The sequence below is a fragment of the Babylonia areolata genome, chromosome 7 (genome assembly GCF_041734735.1).
Source record: "Babylonia areolata isolate BAREFJ2019XMU chromosome 7, ASM4173473v1, whole genome shotgun sequence".
Taxonomy (NCBI): domain Eukaryota; kingdom Metazoa; phylum Mollusca; class Gastropoda; order Neogastropoda; family Buccinidae; genus Babylonia; species Babylonia areolata.
In genome coordinates this window covers 35981281-35995368 of record NC_134882.1, presented here as the reverse complement: position 1 = coordinate 35995368, position 14088 = coordinate 35981281, and the positions used below count along the sequence as shown (strand labels likewise).

General features: G+C 44.9%; 1 protein-coding gene across 6 annotated transcripts in view; it reads left to right on the top strand.

Annotated features, from left to right (window-relative positions):
* Positions 1–14088, top strand: part of LOC143284016 (von Willebrand factor A domain-containing protein 3B-like) — a 93560-nt gene that overhangs the window by 7479 nt on the left and 71993 nt on the right. For 4 of the 6 annotated variants that reach the window (XM_076590560.1, XM_076590561.1, XM_076590562.1 and 1 more), the window contains exons 3-9: positions 803–1030; positions 1938–2029; positions 2755–3005; positions 7764–7923; positions 8595–8663; positions 9440–9546; positions 11010–11254. In XM_076590560.1, the coding sequence (XP_076446675.1) occupies positions 803–1030; positions 1938–2029; positions 2755–3005; positions 7764–7923; positions 8595–8663; positions 9440–9546; positions 11010–11254 (1152 nt within the window). The remainder of the gene's footprint in view (positions 1–802; positions 1031–1937; positions 2030–2754; positions 3006–7763; positions 7924–8594; positions 8664–9439; positions 9547–11009; positions 11255–14088) is intronic. The other 2 variants (XM_076590559.1, XM_076590558.1) reach the window with 1 other exon arrangement.

Here is a 14088-nt window from a genome sequence, read left to right as displayed (position 1 = left end):
TTTCTGACCAACAGAAAGAAAAGATCTGAGCACATCACTCCTCTTTTGCAACATCTCCACTGGCTCCCTGTCTCACACTGAATAAAGTACAAGATCAGCACTCTATGCTACAAATGTATTCACAAATCAGCCCCTTCCTATCTCTGTGGCTGCCTTCACCTCTACACTCCATCTCACTCACTACAATCAGCTTCGGATCCACTCCACTTACGCATGCCCAGATTCAAACTCTCGACTGTTGGCCGCCGTTCTTTCTCTGTCTGTGGACCTTGCAGTTGGAATGAACTTCCTCTTTCACTTCGTCAAGTCTCCACACTCAGCTCTTTCAAGTCTGGCCTTAAAACCCACCTCTTCCCAAAATAGCCTCCCTTCCCTGCCTCTTCCTTGTCTTTAGTTTCTCCAGTTTTAGAGTTATGCGTGCATGAGAATGACTGGTGCGAAAGCGCTTAGATTTGTCTATGCACAAGATTCAGCACTATATAAGTACCATTATTATTATTATTATTATTCAGCCTGGTTGACACTGGGATATATAACGAGAGTACATCCTTGTCAAGTTGTCCTCCACCTAAATCAATCCCCACAACAGCATCTTCTTCAACCCTTTAATCATTCATCATCATCAGGAATTTGGTGTTTTTTTTAATGTCCCAAATTTGGGGTCACAAAAAACAAACACAAAACACCAAAGCATGTCTTTTTTGGTTTGTTTAAATTTCCATTCAACAGCAGAGTTTGACACTGGCAACACACAAAACTGTAACATTAACATGTCATACTTCTGTTTGTCCAACTTTCCAAGCAGCGGTGAAGTTTGACATCAGCCACAAAAATGGTGCTTGGGACGAAAGACAGCAGTATGGCGTCAAGGAGGCTGAGGAACACCAGTTCAGCACACCGTCCACACAGTGGGAGGTGGAGGTTCGAACACAGGTGTCCACTGCCAAATGGCTGCACAGCCACGGGCTGCAGAAGCTCCGTCTGCAGATGGGTCAGATTCTGGAAATCATCGGGTTCAAGCTGAGTGAAGGTGTGTAGGGGTTTGGGGATGGGGGGAGGAGAAGGGGAAGGAAGTGGAGATGCATGTGGGTATGATTGTATTGGTGTCTGTGCATATAAGGTTAAACTAGCATATGTGATTATGCAATGTGTGTGTGAGAGAGAAAGAGAGAGAGAGAGAAAGATGGTTTGTGGTTATGTAGTGTGTGTGTTTGTGAGAGAGAGAGAGAGAGATATGGTTTGTGGTTATGTAGTGTGTGTGTTTGTGAGAGAGAGAGAGAGAGAGAGAGAGATGGTTTGTGGTTATGAAGTACATTAGTGTTGTTTCCTGTGTGCTTGTATACACATGTATGTTTGTGCCTGTGTCGATGTCTTGTCTGTTGGTGTGTGGTTATGTGTGATAAAAGCTTACCGTTGGGTTCTGCTTCTGTCTTTGTCTTTCCAATTCATTTGTTTCAACCTTCATGCCATTAGCATTAGTGATAGAATCAGCATTTTTATTTTATAAGATATTACATAAAATCTGTGCAACAATGCCATAAATCTGGCAATTGTATGAAATCAATAATCTGAATAATGGCTAAAACATTTATTGAAATTGTTTTACAGCATACTTTTAGATTGTGGTGAATTATCTGATGGTACCATGGCAGTGAGATAGACGTTGGATTTCTGATCCAGTGTTCACCAGTGATCAGAGTTTGAGGCCCTGTTTCAGCATGGTGCTGTGTCCCTGGGAAGGGCACTTAACTCTGAATTTCCTCACCCCACTCAGCTGTGTTCAAGGAGGTTAAAATGGCACGAGAGGATTGGGCCCTGCCTTAATAAACTGAGCCCTAGACACAGTGAATTTTAATTCACTATGGGATTGTGGCTGTGGGAACTTTAACTTTTTAACCTTAACCTATAATTTATGTTGTTGTTGTTGTTGTTTGCAGATTATGATCCTGTCCTGAAGCGACCTGTCAGCTCTCAGTACGGCCAGGGTCTGTTTGAGCAGATTACAGGAGAGAGCGGCAAAACGTTCAATGTAAGTTTATGGCTTGTCATGGGTTGAAGCTTTTGATCCGTTTTGTTGTTGTTGTTCTTGTCTTTTCATCTCTTTGCGTCAAAAAAGAATCTATGCAACAGTTAACTTTTTTGTGTGCTGTATGAAATGATTGGTCAGTCTGTCCTGAGGTGGGTGTAACATATACCTGTACACATGTCAATAACATTAATGTTTCAATGAACGTATATCAATAAATAAATCACTCACCTATTTGTTTTACATTTTGCTTGTTATGGATATCATGTGGCCGTAGATCACTCACTTACTCACTTACTCACTGTCCATTTTTCCTGTTTTTACAGATAGCCTGTGACTGTATATCACTTACTTATTCACTGTCCATTTTTCCTGTTTTTACAGATAGCCTGTGACTGTAAATCACTTACTTACTCACTGTCCATTTTTCCTGTTTTTACAGATAGCCTGTGACTGTATATCACTTACTTACTCACTTCCCAACAATGATTTATTCACTTTTCATTTTTCCTGTTTTTACAGATAGCCTGTGGCTATATATCACTCACACGTTCACTTTCCATTTTGCCCAATATTACAGATGGCCAGTGCCTGTAAATCACAGTTATTCTTTTTCCAATGCTCATTTATTCACTTTCCACTTCGCCTGTTGTCACAGATAGCCAGTGCCAGTAGGTACGCCTGTGACATTAAATGATTCACTTATTCAGTTGTCTGCTGGTTCACAGATAGCCTGTGACCGTGACAAACTGTTACACCTGAGGAAGCGGTTGATGAAGGCCATAGCTCTGTACCGACGACGCCTGGAATGGCTGACGACAGAAAGCCGTCGCGTGTTTGGCGTGGTGGAGGAGAAAGCGGTGACGGTGGTGATAGACATTCGCAACATGTCCCCTGAGCAGTTTGACCAGTACCGTGCTGCACTGGACAGGGTCATGAGGGAACAGTTCCGGCACCTGACCAAGTTCAACTTGATCAGGTAGGTGGTGGCACCATCAGGTGCAGTGTGTGTGTGTGTATGTGAAGGGTGTGTGTGTGTGTGAAGGGTGTGTGTGTGTGTGTGTGTGTGTGTGTGTGTGTGTGTGTGTGTGTGTGTGTGTGTGTGTGAAGGGTGTGTGTGTGTGTGTGTGTGTGTGTGTGTGTGTTGAGGGTGTGTGGGATTGGGGTTGTGTGTGGCAGATGGTGATTGTGTGTCTGTGGAGTGGAAGGGAGTATGGGTGAGCGTATGGAATGGGGGTGTTTTAGCATGTGTGTTTCTGCATGTTAGTGTGTATGTATGATTGTGTGAACCTGTGGATGTAGGTGTGCGTGCACGTTGGGTGAGGATGGGTTGACACGAGAACGTTTCTGCTCACCTGTTGTTGAATACATAAAAATCCTCAGAAATTAATTATTCAGGAATTTTCTTGGAACTTGGGGAAGAATTTATCAAATCAGAATATGATTTCTTCTCACCTATCACTGAATACATTCCTAATTTTAAATGAGTCACATTATCTTGGAACCTGAGCAAGACTGGATCAATATTAAATATGAATTTTCTACATACCTGTCATTGTATACATATTTTGAAATGAGTCAACAATAATCTGGAACCTCATTAAAAGTGAGTTCATATAAAATTAGATTTGTCACTGACTGCATCTATGAAATTGAACAACATAAACTTCTTTTTTTTTTTTTCTTTTTTTCTTTTTTTTTGTATTCCCTTAAGTTCCTTTCATTGTGGTCACACAATGCCCCTGTCTCTCACTGACACCCATTGAGGTCACACAATGCCCCTGTCTCTCACTGACACCCATTGTGGTCACACAGTGCCCCTGTCTCTCACCGACACCCATTGTGGTCACACAGTGCCCCTGTCTCTCACCGACACCCATTGTGGTCACACAGTGCCCCTGTCTCTCACTGACACCCATTGTGGTCACACAGTGCCCCTGTCTCTCACTGACACCCATTGTGGTCACACAGTGCCCCTGTCTCTCACCGACACCCATTGTGGTCACACAGTGCCCCTGTCTCTCACTGACACCCATTGTAGTCACACAGTGCCCCTGTCTCTCACTGACACCCGTTGTGGTCACACAGTGCCCCTGTCTCTCACCGACACCTATTGTGGTCACACAGTGCCCCTGTCTCTCACCGACACCCATTGTGGTCACACAGTGCCCCTGTCTCTCACTGACAACACCCATTGTGGTCACACAGTGCCCCTGTCTCTCACTGACACCCGTTGTAGTCACACAGTGCCCCTGTCTCTCACTGACACCCATTGTGGTCACACAGTGCCCCTGTCTCTCACTGACACCCATTGTAGTCACACAGTGCCCCTGTCTCTCACTGACACCCATTGTGGTCACACAGTGCCCCTGTCTCTCACTGACACCTGTTGTGGTCACACAGTGCCCCTGTCTCTCACTGACACCCATTGTGGTCACACAGTGCCCCTGTCTCTCACTGACACCCATTGTAGTCACACATTGCCCCTGTCTCTCACTGACACCCATTGTGGTCACACAGTGCCCCTGTCTCTCACTGACACCCATTGTGGTCACACAGTGCCCCTGTCTCTCTCTGACACCCATTGTGGTCACACAGTGCCCCTGTCTCTCACTGACACCCATTGTGGTCACACAGTGCCCCTGTCTCTCACTCACACCCATTGTGGTCACACAGTGCCCCTGTCTCTCACTGACACCCATTGTAGTCACACAGTGTCCCTGTCTCTCACTGACACCCATTGTGGTCACACAGTGCCCCTGTCTCTCACCGACACCCATCGTGGTTACACAGTGCCCCTGTCTCTCACCGACACCCATTGTGGTCACACAGTGTCCCTGTCTCTCACCGACACCCATTGTTGTCACACAGTGCCCCTGTCTCTCACTGACACCCATTGTGGTCACACAGTGCCCCTGTCTCTCACCGACACCCATTGTGGTCACACAGTGCCCCTGTCTCTCACCGACACCCGTTGTAGTCACACAGTGCCACTGTCTCTCACCAACGACACCCATTGTGGTCACACAGTGCCACTGTCTCTCACCGACACCTGTTGTGGTCACACAGTGCCCCTGTCTCTCACTGACACCCCTTGTGGTCACACAGTGCCACTGTCTCTCACTGACACCCATTGTGGTCACACAGTGCCCCTGTCTCTCACTGACACCCATTGTGGTCACACAGTGCCCCTGTCTCTCTCTGACACCCATTGTGGTCACACAGTGCCCCTGTCTCTCACCGACACCTGTTGTAGTCACACAGTGCCCCTGTCTCTCACTGACACCCATTGTGGTTACACAGTGCCCCTGTCTCTCACCGACACCCTGTTGTGGTCACACAGTGCCCCTGTCTCTCACTGACACCCATTGTGGTTACACAGTGCCCCTGTCTCTCACCGACACCCATTGTGGTCACACAGTGCCCCTGTCTCTCACTGACACCCCTTGTGGTCACACAGTGCCCCTGTCTCTCTCTGACACCCATTGTGGTCACACAGTGCCCCTGTCTCTCACTGACACCCATTGTGGTCACACAGTGCCCCTGTCTCTCACTGACACCCATTGTGGTCACACAGTGCCCCTGTCTCTCACCGACACCCATTGTGGTCACACAGTGCCCCTGTCTCTCACCGACACCCATTGTGGTCACACAGTGCCCCTGTCTCTCACCGACACCCATTGTGGTCACACAGTGCCCCTGTCTCTCACTGACACCCATTGTGGTCACACAGTGCCCCTGTCTCTCACTGACACCCATTGTGGTTACACAGTGCCCCTGTCTCTCACCGACACCCTGTTGTGGTCACACAGTGCCCCTGTCTCTCACTGACACCCATTGTGGTCACACAGTGCCCCTGTCTCTCACTGACACCCATTGTGGTCACACAGTGCCCCTGTCTCTTGCCAGTGACACCAATTGTGGTCACACAGTGCCCCTGTCTCTCACCCACGACACCCATTGTAGTCACACATTGCCCCTGTCTCTCACTGACACCCATTGAGGTCACACAATGCCCCTGTCTCTCACTGACACCCATTGTGGTCACACAGTGCCCCTGTCTCTCACTGACACCCGTTGTGGTCACACAGTGCCCCTGTCTCTCACTGACAACACACCTTGTGGTCACACAGTGCCCCTGTCTCTCACCGACACCCATTGTGGTCACACAGTGCCCCTGTCTCTCACTGACACCCATTGTGGTCACACAGTGCCCCTGTCTCTCACTGACACCTGTTGTGGTCACACAGTGCCCCTGTCTCTCACTGACACCTATTGTGGTCACACAGTGCCCCTGTCTCTGACACCCATTGTGGTCACACAGTGCCCTTGTCTCTCACCGACACCCATTCTGGTCACTCAGTGCCCCTGTCTCTGACACCCATTGTGGTCACACAGTGCCCCCATCTCTCACCGACACACCTTGTGGTCACACAGTGCCCCTGTCTCTCACTGACACCCCTTGTGGTCACACAGTGCCCCTGTCTCTCACCGACACCCATTGTGGTCACACATTGCCCCTGTCTCTCACCGACACCCATTGTGGTCACACAGTGCCCCTGTCTCTCACTGACACCCATTGTGGTCACACAGTGCCCCTGTCTCTCACTGACACCCATTGTGGTCACACATTGCCCCTGTCTCTCACTGACACCCATTGTGGTCACACAGTGCCCCTGTCTCTCACCGACACCCATTGTGGTCACACAGTGCCCCTGTCTCTCACTGACACCCATTGTGGTCACACAGTGCCCCTGTCTCTCACTGACAACACCCATTGTGGTCACACAGTGCCCCTGTCTCTCACTGACGACACCCCTTGTGGTCACACAGTGCCCCTGTCTCTAGCCGACACCAATTGTGGTCACACATGGGAAGTGGAGGCCTAGTGGCAACACGACCACCTAGAAAGCTATATGATCTGAGCATACAGGATCAAATCAAACACTTGTAGGAATTTTCTCATCCTCCACTCAACCTTGAGTGGTGGTCTGGATGCTAGTCATTTCGATGAGACAATAAACTGAGGTCCCATATGTACAACGAGTTAATGAATGTAAATGAACCCACGGCCACAAAGTAAAATCCACTCTGATATAATATTGTAGTGTACATATATATATATATATATATATATACATATATATATATATATATATATATATATATATATATATATATATATATATATATATATATAACTATGTGTGTGTTTGTGTCTGTGTGTGTGTGTGTGTGTGTGACTGAATCACATAGGAAATGAATGATGAGCGCCTAAAGGCAGCTCTCGGGCTCTAGCCAATTATCATGCAGCCTGTTGTGCGAATGATTCACATACACACACACACATACACATATACACACACATTGTTGTTTTGTCTATAAACCTTTCATTTACAGTTTTCATGACAAATGAATATGTTTCTGATTCTGATTCACACACATCAAACACACACACACACACACACACACAACACAACACAACACAACACAACACAACACACACACACCCCTTCCCCCCACACACACGACACAACACACACCCCTGTCCCCCCCACCTCCACAACACACACACTCACAACACAACACAACACCCCCCTCCCCCTACCGCTCCCCCCCCCACACACACACACACACGACACAACACCCCCTCCACACACACACACACACACACACACACACACGACACAACACCCCACACACACACACACACACACACACACATACACACACACAGGGCAGCAGAGGACATGGAGCTGTACAGCGTGGAGTGCATCCCCTGTTCCCACGGCACGCTGGACGCGGCCATACAGTGGGTGTGGCAGCTGGACCGTCTGGCCCCGGTGTCCAACACTGCCTGCGCTGAGGCCGTGCTGAAAGCTCTGCTGGACCGACACGTGAGTCGTGTCCTGTGTCTCTGGATGGAGTGGAAACCCGATTTTTATTTGCCTTGAAACTTCACATATTTATAGGGCAGGACACCACACACACACACACACACACACGCACGCACGCGCGCACACACACACACACACACACATACGCTAACACACACACACACACACACAATTTCATATTGAATTAATCATCTTGTGTTGGGTACAGTATTGAAACTCAAATTTTCCCAACATTAGTTGAACATCAGCTGACTGAAAACACTACCTGTGATATTCCGTTCTTGTCTGTTCTTTTAAAAAAGATGTTTTCTGTGTGTGTGTGTGTGTGTGTGTGCGCGCACGCGCGTGCGCGCGCACGTGTGTGTGTGTGTGTGTGTGTGTTCTTTATATATATATATATGTTTTGGTGTGTTTTTTCCAAAGCTTTGTAATATCAAATACAGAACACACTTAAACGATTTTATTTCATTTTTTGTTTAATTTCTTTTCTCTGTCTCTGTCTCTGTCTCTGTCTCTCTCTCTCTCTCTCTCTCTAAGCGTGTATCACATGTGAGTCTTGAAGGCCTTGCCTCTCTTTTTCTGTTTTTAATGATCCTGCAAAAACATCAGTTCATGAATAAAGAGAGATGTCTATCTTTTTCTTTTTTTCTTCTTTTTTTTTTATGTCCCAGAATGAAGCGGTCTACCTGTTCACAGAAGGAACGTCGATTGACTGTGGTAGAGAGCTTGTGCTGGAGAAGGTAACTGAACTTTTCTGCTGTCAACTTCTTTCAGTTTTTGACTCTGTGAGTCTGTGTGATCTCATTGTTTCACATGTTTGTGTAACTGATGTGTGTGTGTGTGTGTGTGTGTGCGTGTGTGTGTGTGTGTGTGTGTGTGTGTGTGTTGGATTGAGAAGGGGGGGCATGGTTAGGACGACAGGAAAAGTGTGAATGTGGAGCCAGAAATTTACTGCATGTACATGCCCCCCCTCCATCCCCCAGCCCCCAGCCCACCCCCCCCGAACCCCCACACACACAACACACTCCCCATAACCTTCCCCCACCCTCAGCCCCCCCCCTCCCACAACACAATTCAATACACATACAACATTCTATACGACAATACTACAACGCTACAGTACATACGATACAATTCACATACTCAATCATATGATTCATATACATACAGTACAATACAATACAGTACAATACAGTACAATAATCAATACAATACAGTACAATATAATACATATACAATACAGTACAATACAATACAGTACAATACAATACAAAACAAATAAAACAATACAAACAAAACAATACAATACAATGCAATACAATACACAATGCAGTGCAGTACAAGACATATTTATTCATCCAACTGAGAATTATCTGTGAAATCAAGAAAGGGGTTGTTGCTAGCCTAAGCATGGGTTGAAAAAAAAGAGTGGGGCTTGAGGGGCGGGGGGGGGGGTACAATACATCACAGACCTCCACACACCAGGGATAATTTCATTTCGATGTTGTGTTTGCAGGTGAGTGGCATCGAGTGTAAAATACCCATCCATGTGGTGTCGTTCAACTGCAACAGTTCTGACACCATCAAGTTTCTCCGAAACCTTGCCACAGTCACAGGGGGCAGGTCAGTTGTTTGTTTGTTTTTTTTGTTTGCTATAAAACAATAATAACAATAATGATAATAGTAATGGTATTTATACAGCACTGAATCTTGTGCAAAGACAAATCAAGGCACTTTCGCACCAGTTATTCACACTCATGCATATCTCTAAAACTGGAGAAACTGAAGACAAGGAAGAGGCAGGGAAGGGAGGCTATTTTGTGAAGAGGTGGGTTTTAAGGCCAGACTTGAAAGAGCTGAGTGTGGAGACTTGACGAAGCGAAAGAGGAAGTTCATTGTAATTGCAGGGTCCAGAGACAGAGACAGTGGAGTGTTTGAATCTGGGTATGCGTAAACAGAGTGGATCCAAAGCCGATCGTAGTGAGCAAGATGGAGTGTAGAGGTGAAAGCAGCTGCAGAGATAGGAAGGGGCAGATTTGTGAATACATTTATAACATAAAGTGCTGATCCTGTACTTTATTCTGTGTGAGACAGGGAGCCAATGGAAATGTTGCAAAAGAGGAGTGATGTGCTCAGATCTTTTCTTTGTGAGGATGAGTCAGGCAGCAGAGTTTTGTATGCGCTGAAGAGACTGAATGGATGAAGCAGGCAAACCAGACAATAGAGAGTAACAGTAGGCGAGAGAGAAATAGAGAAACAACAAGTCTAGATGTTACATCAATGGACAGAATATTTCCGGATGGAACTGATGCGCCGCAATTGACAGTAGCAGGATTGACATGTCTGACTGATAAATTTTTGCATGGACAGTGTGTTGTCAAGGACAATGCTGAGGTTCCTGACTTAACTGGAAAGAGGGATGGATGTACATGACATGAAACAAATCTAAAAGCATTCCTTTTCATACTGTCTCTGCAAAATTGAAGCAGCAGGTACTCCATTCCATTTCCATGGTAATCCACAACTGTTCATTCAATGCGTGCATGAGCGCATGCATGTGTTTCGTGTTCTTGTGTGCTTTGTATCTGACTGATGTGTTATTGCAAAGCACTTTGAGAGGTTTGAAAGTGCTGTATGAATCAACTTGATTTGGGTGGGTTTTTTTTTTGTTTGTTTGTTTTTTTTTTGTTTTTTTTTGTTTTTTTGCAATGCAAGCATTTGTGAATACATATCATTCACTTAGAAAAATATTCATAATTATGTTTGTAGGGATGGTCCCCCTGAATCCCAGATATATATATATATATATATATATATATATATATATATATATATATATATATATATATATATATATCTTTCTTTTTCTCTATAGATTCTTTTTTCTTTTTTTTTCTTTTTTGTATGTGGATGTACTGTCAGCAGTTTACTGAATAATACATGATCATTCAACCTAACAAACATCAATCATTCTATCAATAAGTGAATAGATTGATAAAACAATAATCAATAAATGAATAACGGATAAATAAATAGACCAAAAAAAAACCCCTAATTATTAATGCACACATCTCAACCTTGCACAGGTTTCATGCGTATGCAGTCATGATGGAGACGGACGATTACGAGGCCAGTCCTAGCCCATCAGATCTGTCCGTCAGTCACGCCAACGTGCTCCTGAAGCACAGAACGTTTGGCGGTGTGGGGCCAGGGGCTGGTGTCCGTCCTGACGTGGTCTTGCTGTTTGAGGAGATGGAGCAGGCAAGAAACAACCTGCAGCAGGTGGAGGTTCTGATTGACCGCACACCGGAACCAAACAAGGCGCTGACTGGTAAGTTTCTGTTTAAACACTCTGAGCCCAGAGCGCTTATTCATTTGTGACATCCAGTTGCTTCCCATAGACAAAGTAGGGATAATTCTGTACTGCAGTGGGCACTTTTTGATTTGCTTTCTCAATTAGTCATATTCTCATTTGATGCTTTCAGTTTGTTGGCTTCAGCTTCCATTTTGATTGTCAGTGTTTTCAAGGGGATTGATCGTGTTTTTGATAATGTCTGCAGTTTGTCTGTGAAGTGTGGCTTTGACTGTGCTGTTGGAGAGCTGGTCCACAGAAACTGCTGTGCAGCTGCACTGATGGGGTGTCTGTCTATCCCATAGTTTCATAGACTGTGGGACCACCACATATTTGGCAACCAGCCTCACGGTTGCCTGTCCTTCTGACTGTTTCACTCAGGGTTAGACCTGTCCACTCTGAGATGTTGTCTTCCCATCTCCTCTTCTGCCTGTCTTTTTTTCTTGCTCCCTAAACTGTTCCCTGCAAAAAGGTCTTTGCCAGTCCTGATGAATGCGAGACATGGCTATACCACTTCAATTTCCTTTTCTTTACAGTGGTCAGTAGATCATCATGTGGTGCAATAGCTTGCTTGACTCTTCAATGCACTTCATCGATTGTGATTTGGTCCCTGTGTATGATGCCATGGATCTTCCAGAAGCATCTCATCTCTAAGGCATTTTGTTCTCCAGTTCAGCTATCAAAGCCCATGTCTTGCAGGAAATGACAAGGGAGCGCATCAGTCTGATCTTTGAGCTGGGCATGATGTTGCTGTCATTCCAGATGGGCCTCAGTTTTGTCAGCGCTGTTGTTGTCTGTGCTATCCTGGGGAGTATTTCTGGATTGGATCCTTCTTCCAAAACAACTGATCCGAGATACTTGAAGCTTTGGACAGTTAGCAGTTTTTCACCATTGATACTGATATCGGTGCTGATACCGTCAGAGTTGTTGGTCATCAGTTAGGTCTTCTTTGCGCTGATCTCCATGCCATAAGCTGCAGATGGTTTGTCAAGGCATTCCACCAGGTTCACACGATCATCTTCATTCCCTGCCAGTCCATCAATGTCATCGGCAAAACGCAGGTTGGTTATTGTCCTGCCACCCGTGCTGACTGTTCGTTCATAGCGTTCAAGTGTGTCAGTCATGATCCTCTCCAGGATGACGTTGAAGAGAGTGGGAGACAGTAAACAGCCTTGTCTAACTCCAGCAGTTATCCTGAACCAGTCTCCAATGCTGCCATTGAAGCAGACTGTGCTCCTGGCCTTTTCATACAGACGCTGTATCACCTTGATCAGGTTGATGTTTTTATACAGCTTCATAGTTGCCCACAAGACTCCGTGTCATTCCCTGTTGAAGACCGTCTTTAAATCCACAAAGACATGGTGGAGGTCTTGTTGGTGTTGTAATAAGAAGAAGAAGAAGAAAAAGAAGAAGAATGATAATAATAATAATAATAATGATAATAAAGATAATGATTCTATATGGGGCAGATTCCCCATATAGTGCGCTCTAACAGTACACAAACAATAGTACATAACGGCTTACAACATCATTTGGAGACAAACGAGAACAAAACAGCGTCGCAGGTGATACAAGGGGAAATTTTTGGAGCAAACTAGATCATGACAGCAGCTTTTACCGCTGCTGAAGTGATTGAAATGCTTCAAACTGAAGGTTTTGACATCAACGAGGATGATGAAAACGTTGAATAAAGTATCTGCAGTGAAGAAAGCAGCCAGCAAGAAAGTACTGAAAGTACACGAATTGAGGAGAGGGGTCAGTGGGTCAAGTACAGTGAGTTTCATTCAGTTACTTTATGTTTTGTATTTTTCGTGATTTTTTTCCTAACCCTAACAAATGGGTCGTCCATAGGGAAAAGCAAGGGAGAGAACTATTCGTCTAGAGTGAGTGAAAGCAGCAAAAGGAGAGGACAGAGCTGTGCATTCCTGTGTTGAGCCATAGACACAGTGAATATGAATCCATTTACCTGTTGGCCATTAAAAGGCTATGGGACCTTTTACAGGGCTTTCACTATGTTCATTCGCCCAAGTGGTCTTTTTCGGAAAATACTAAAATCAATACGACGAGTGGACTTTACAGATCTGTTGGCTGAGCCCTGAAGGTCATGGGCAAAAATCAATTGTGTACACATATTTATACACATTCAAAGCGCGTGCTCATATTCTTCGCAAACGCGAATGACGCCATTTTGTTTCAAGTTGTTGACCTGCCCGTTCAATCCTATATTCAATGGACAATACACGATAACATGTGATAGAAAGTTGGAGAAGGAGACTGTTAAATATTTATTTAGAGAAAGATTTGTGAACGCCTCATCACTTACTGGATTATGCCCCAAACTGCCATAAAAATATCCACTGAATCAGTCGGAATTCACAGTTAAAAATTGTAAACCATGCGAGTTAATACCCTTGAACTGATCATGATGAAACGAAAAAATTTCCAGTCTTGACTTTTCTCAAAATGAAGTCCTTTTCACTTCTTACGATGTTTAGAAGTATTTGTACTTGGCTCTACATGTTATTAGTTTAACAAAATACTAAATGAACATAAAAGAGAAATTGAATCGACCGTGTCGTACTACATTCCCGGCGGGTGAAACTAAACTTGTACATCTATCTAGATCTAGTGAAAACGGCTAAATGTTGCAGTGTGATTGCGGCGATAGCCATTAAAAAGAATTTTTTTATTGCCCTTAAAGATTTTTTGAATGCCCAAGATACACCAGAATAATATGATTTAAACAGCGTTCTCACTGCGAATACCGCAATTGATTTATCGCCCTTTAAAAAAGTATGTTCAAATGTTAAATT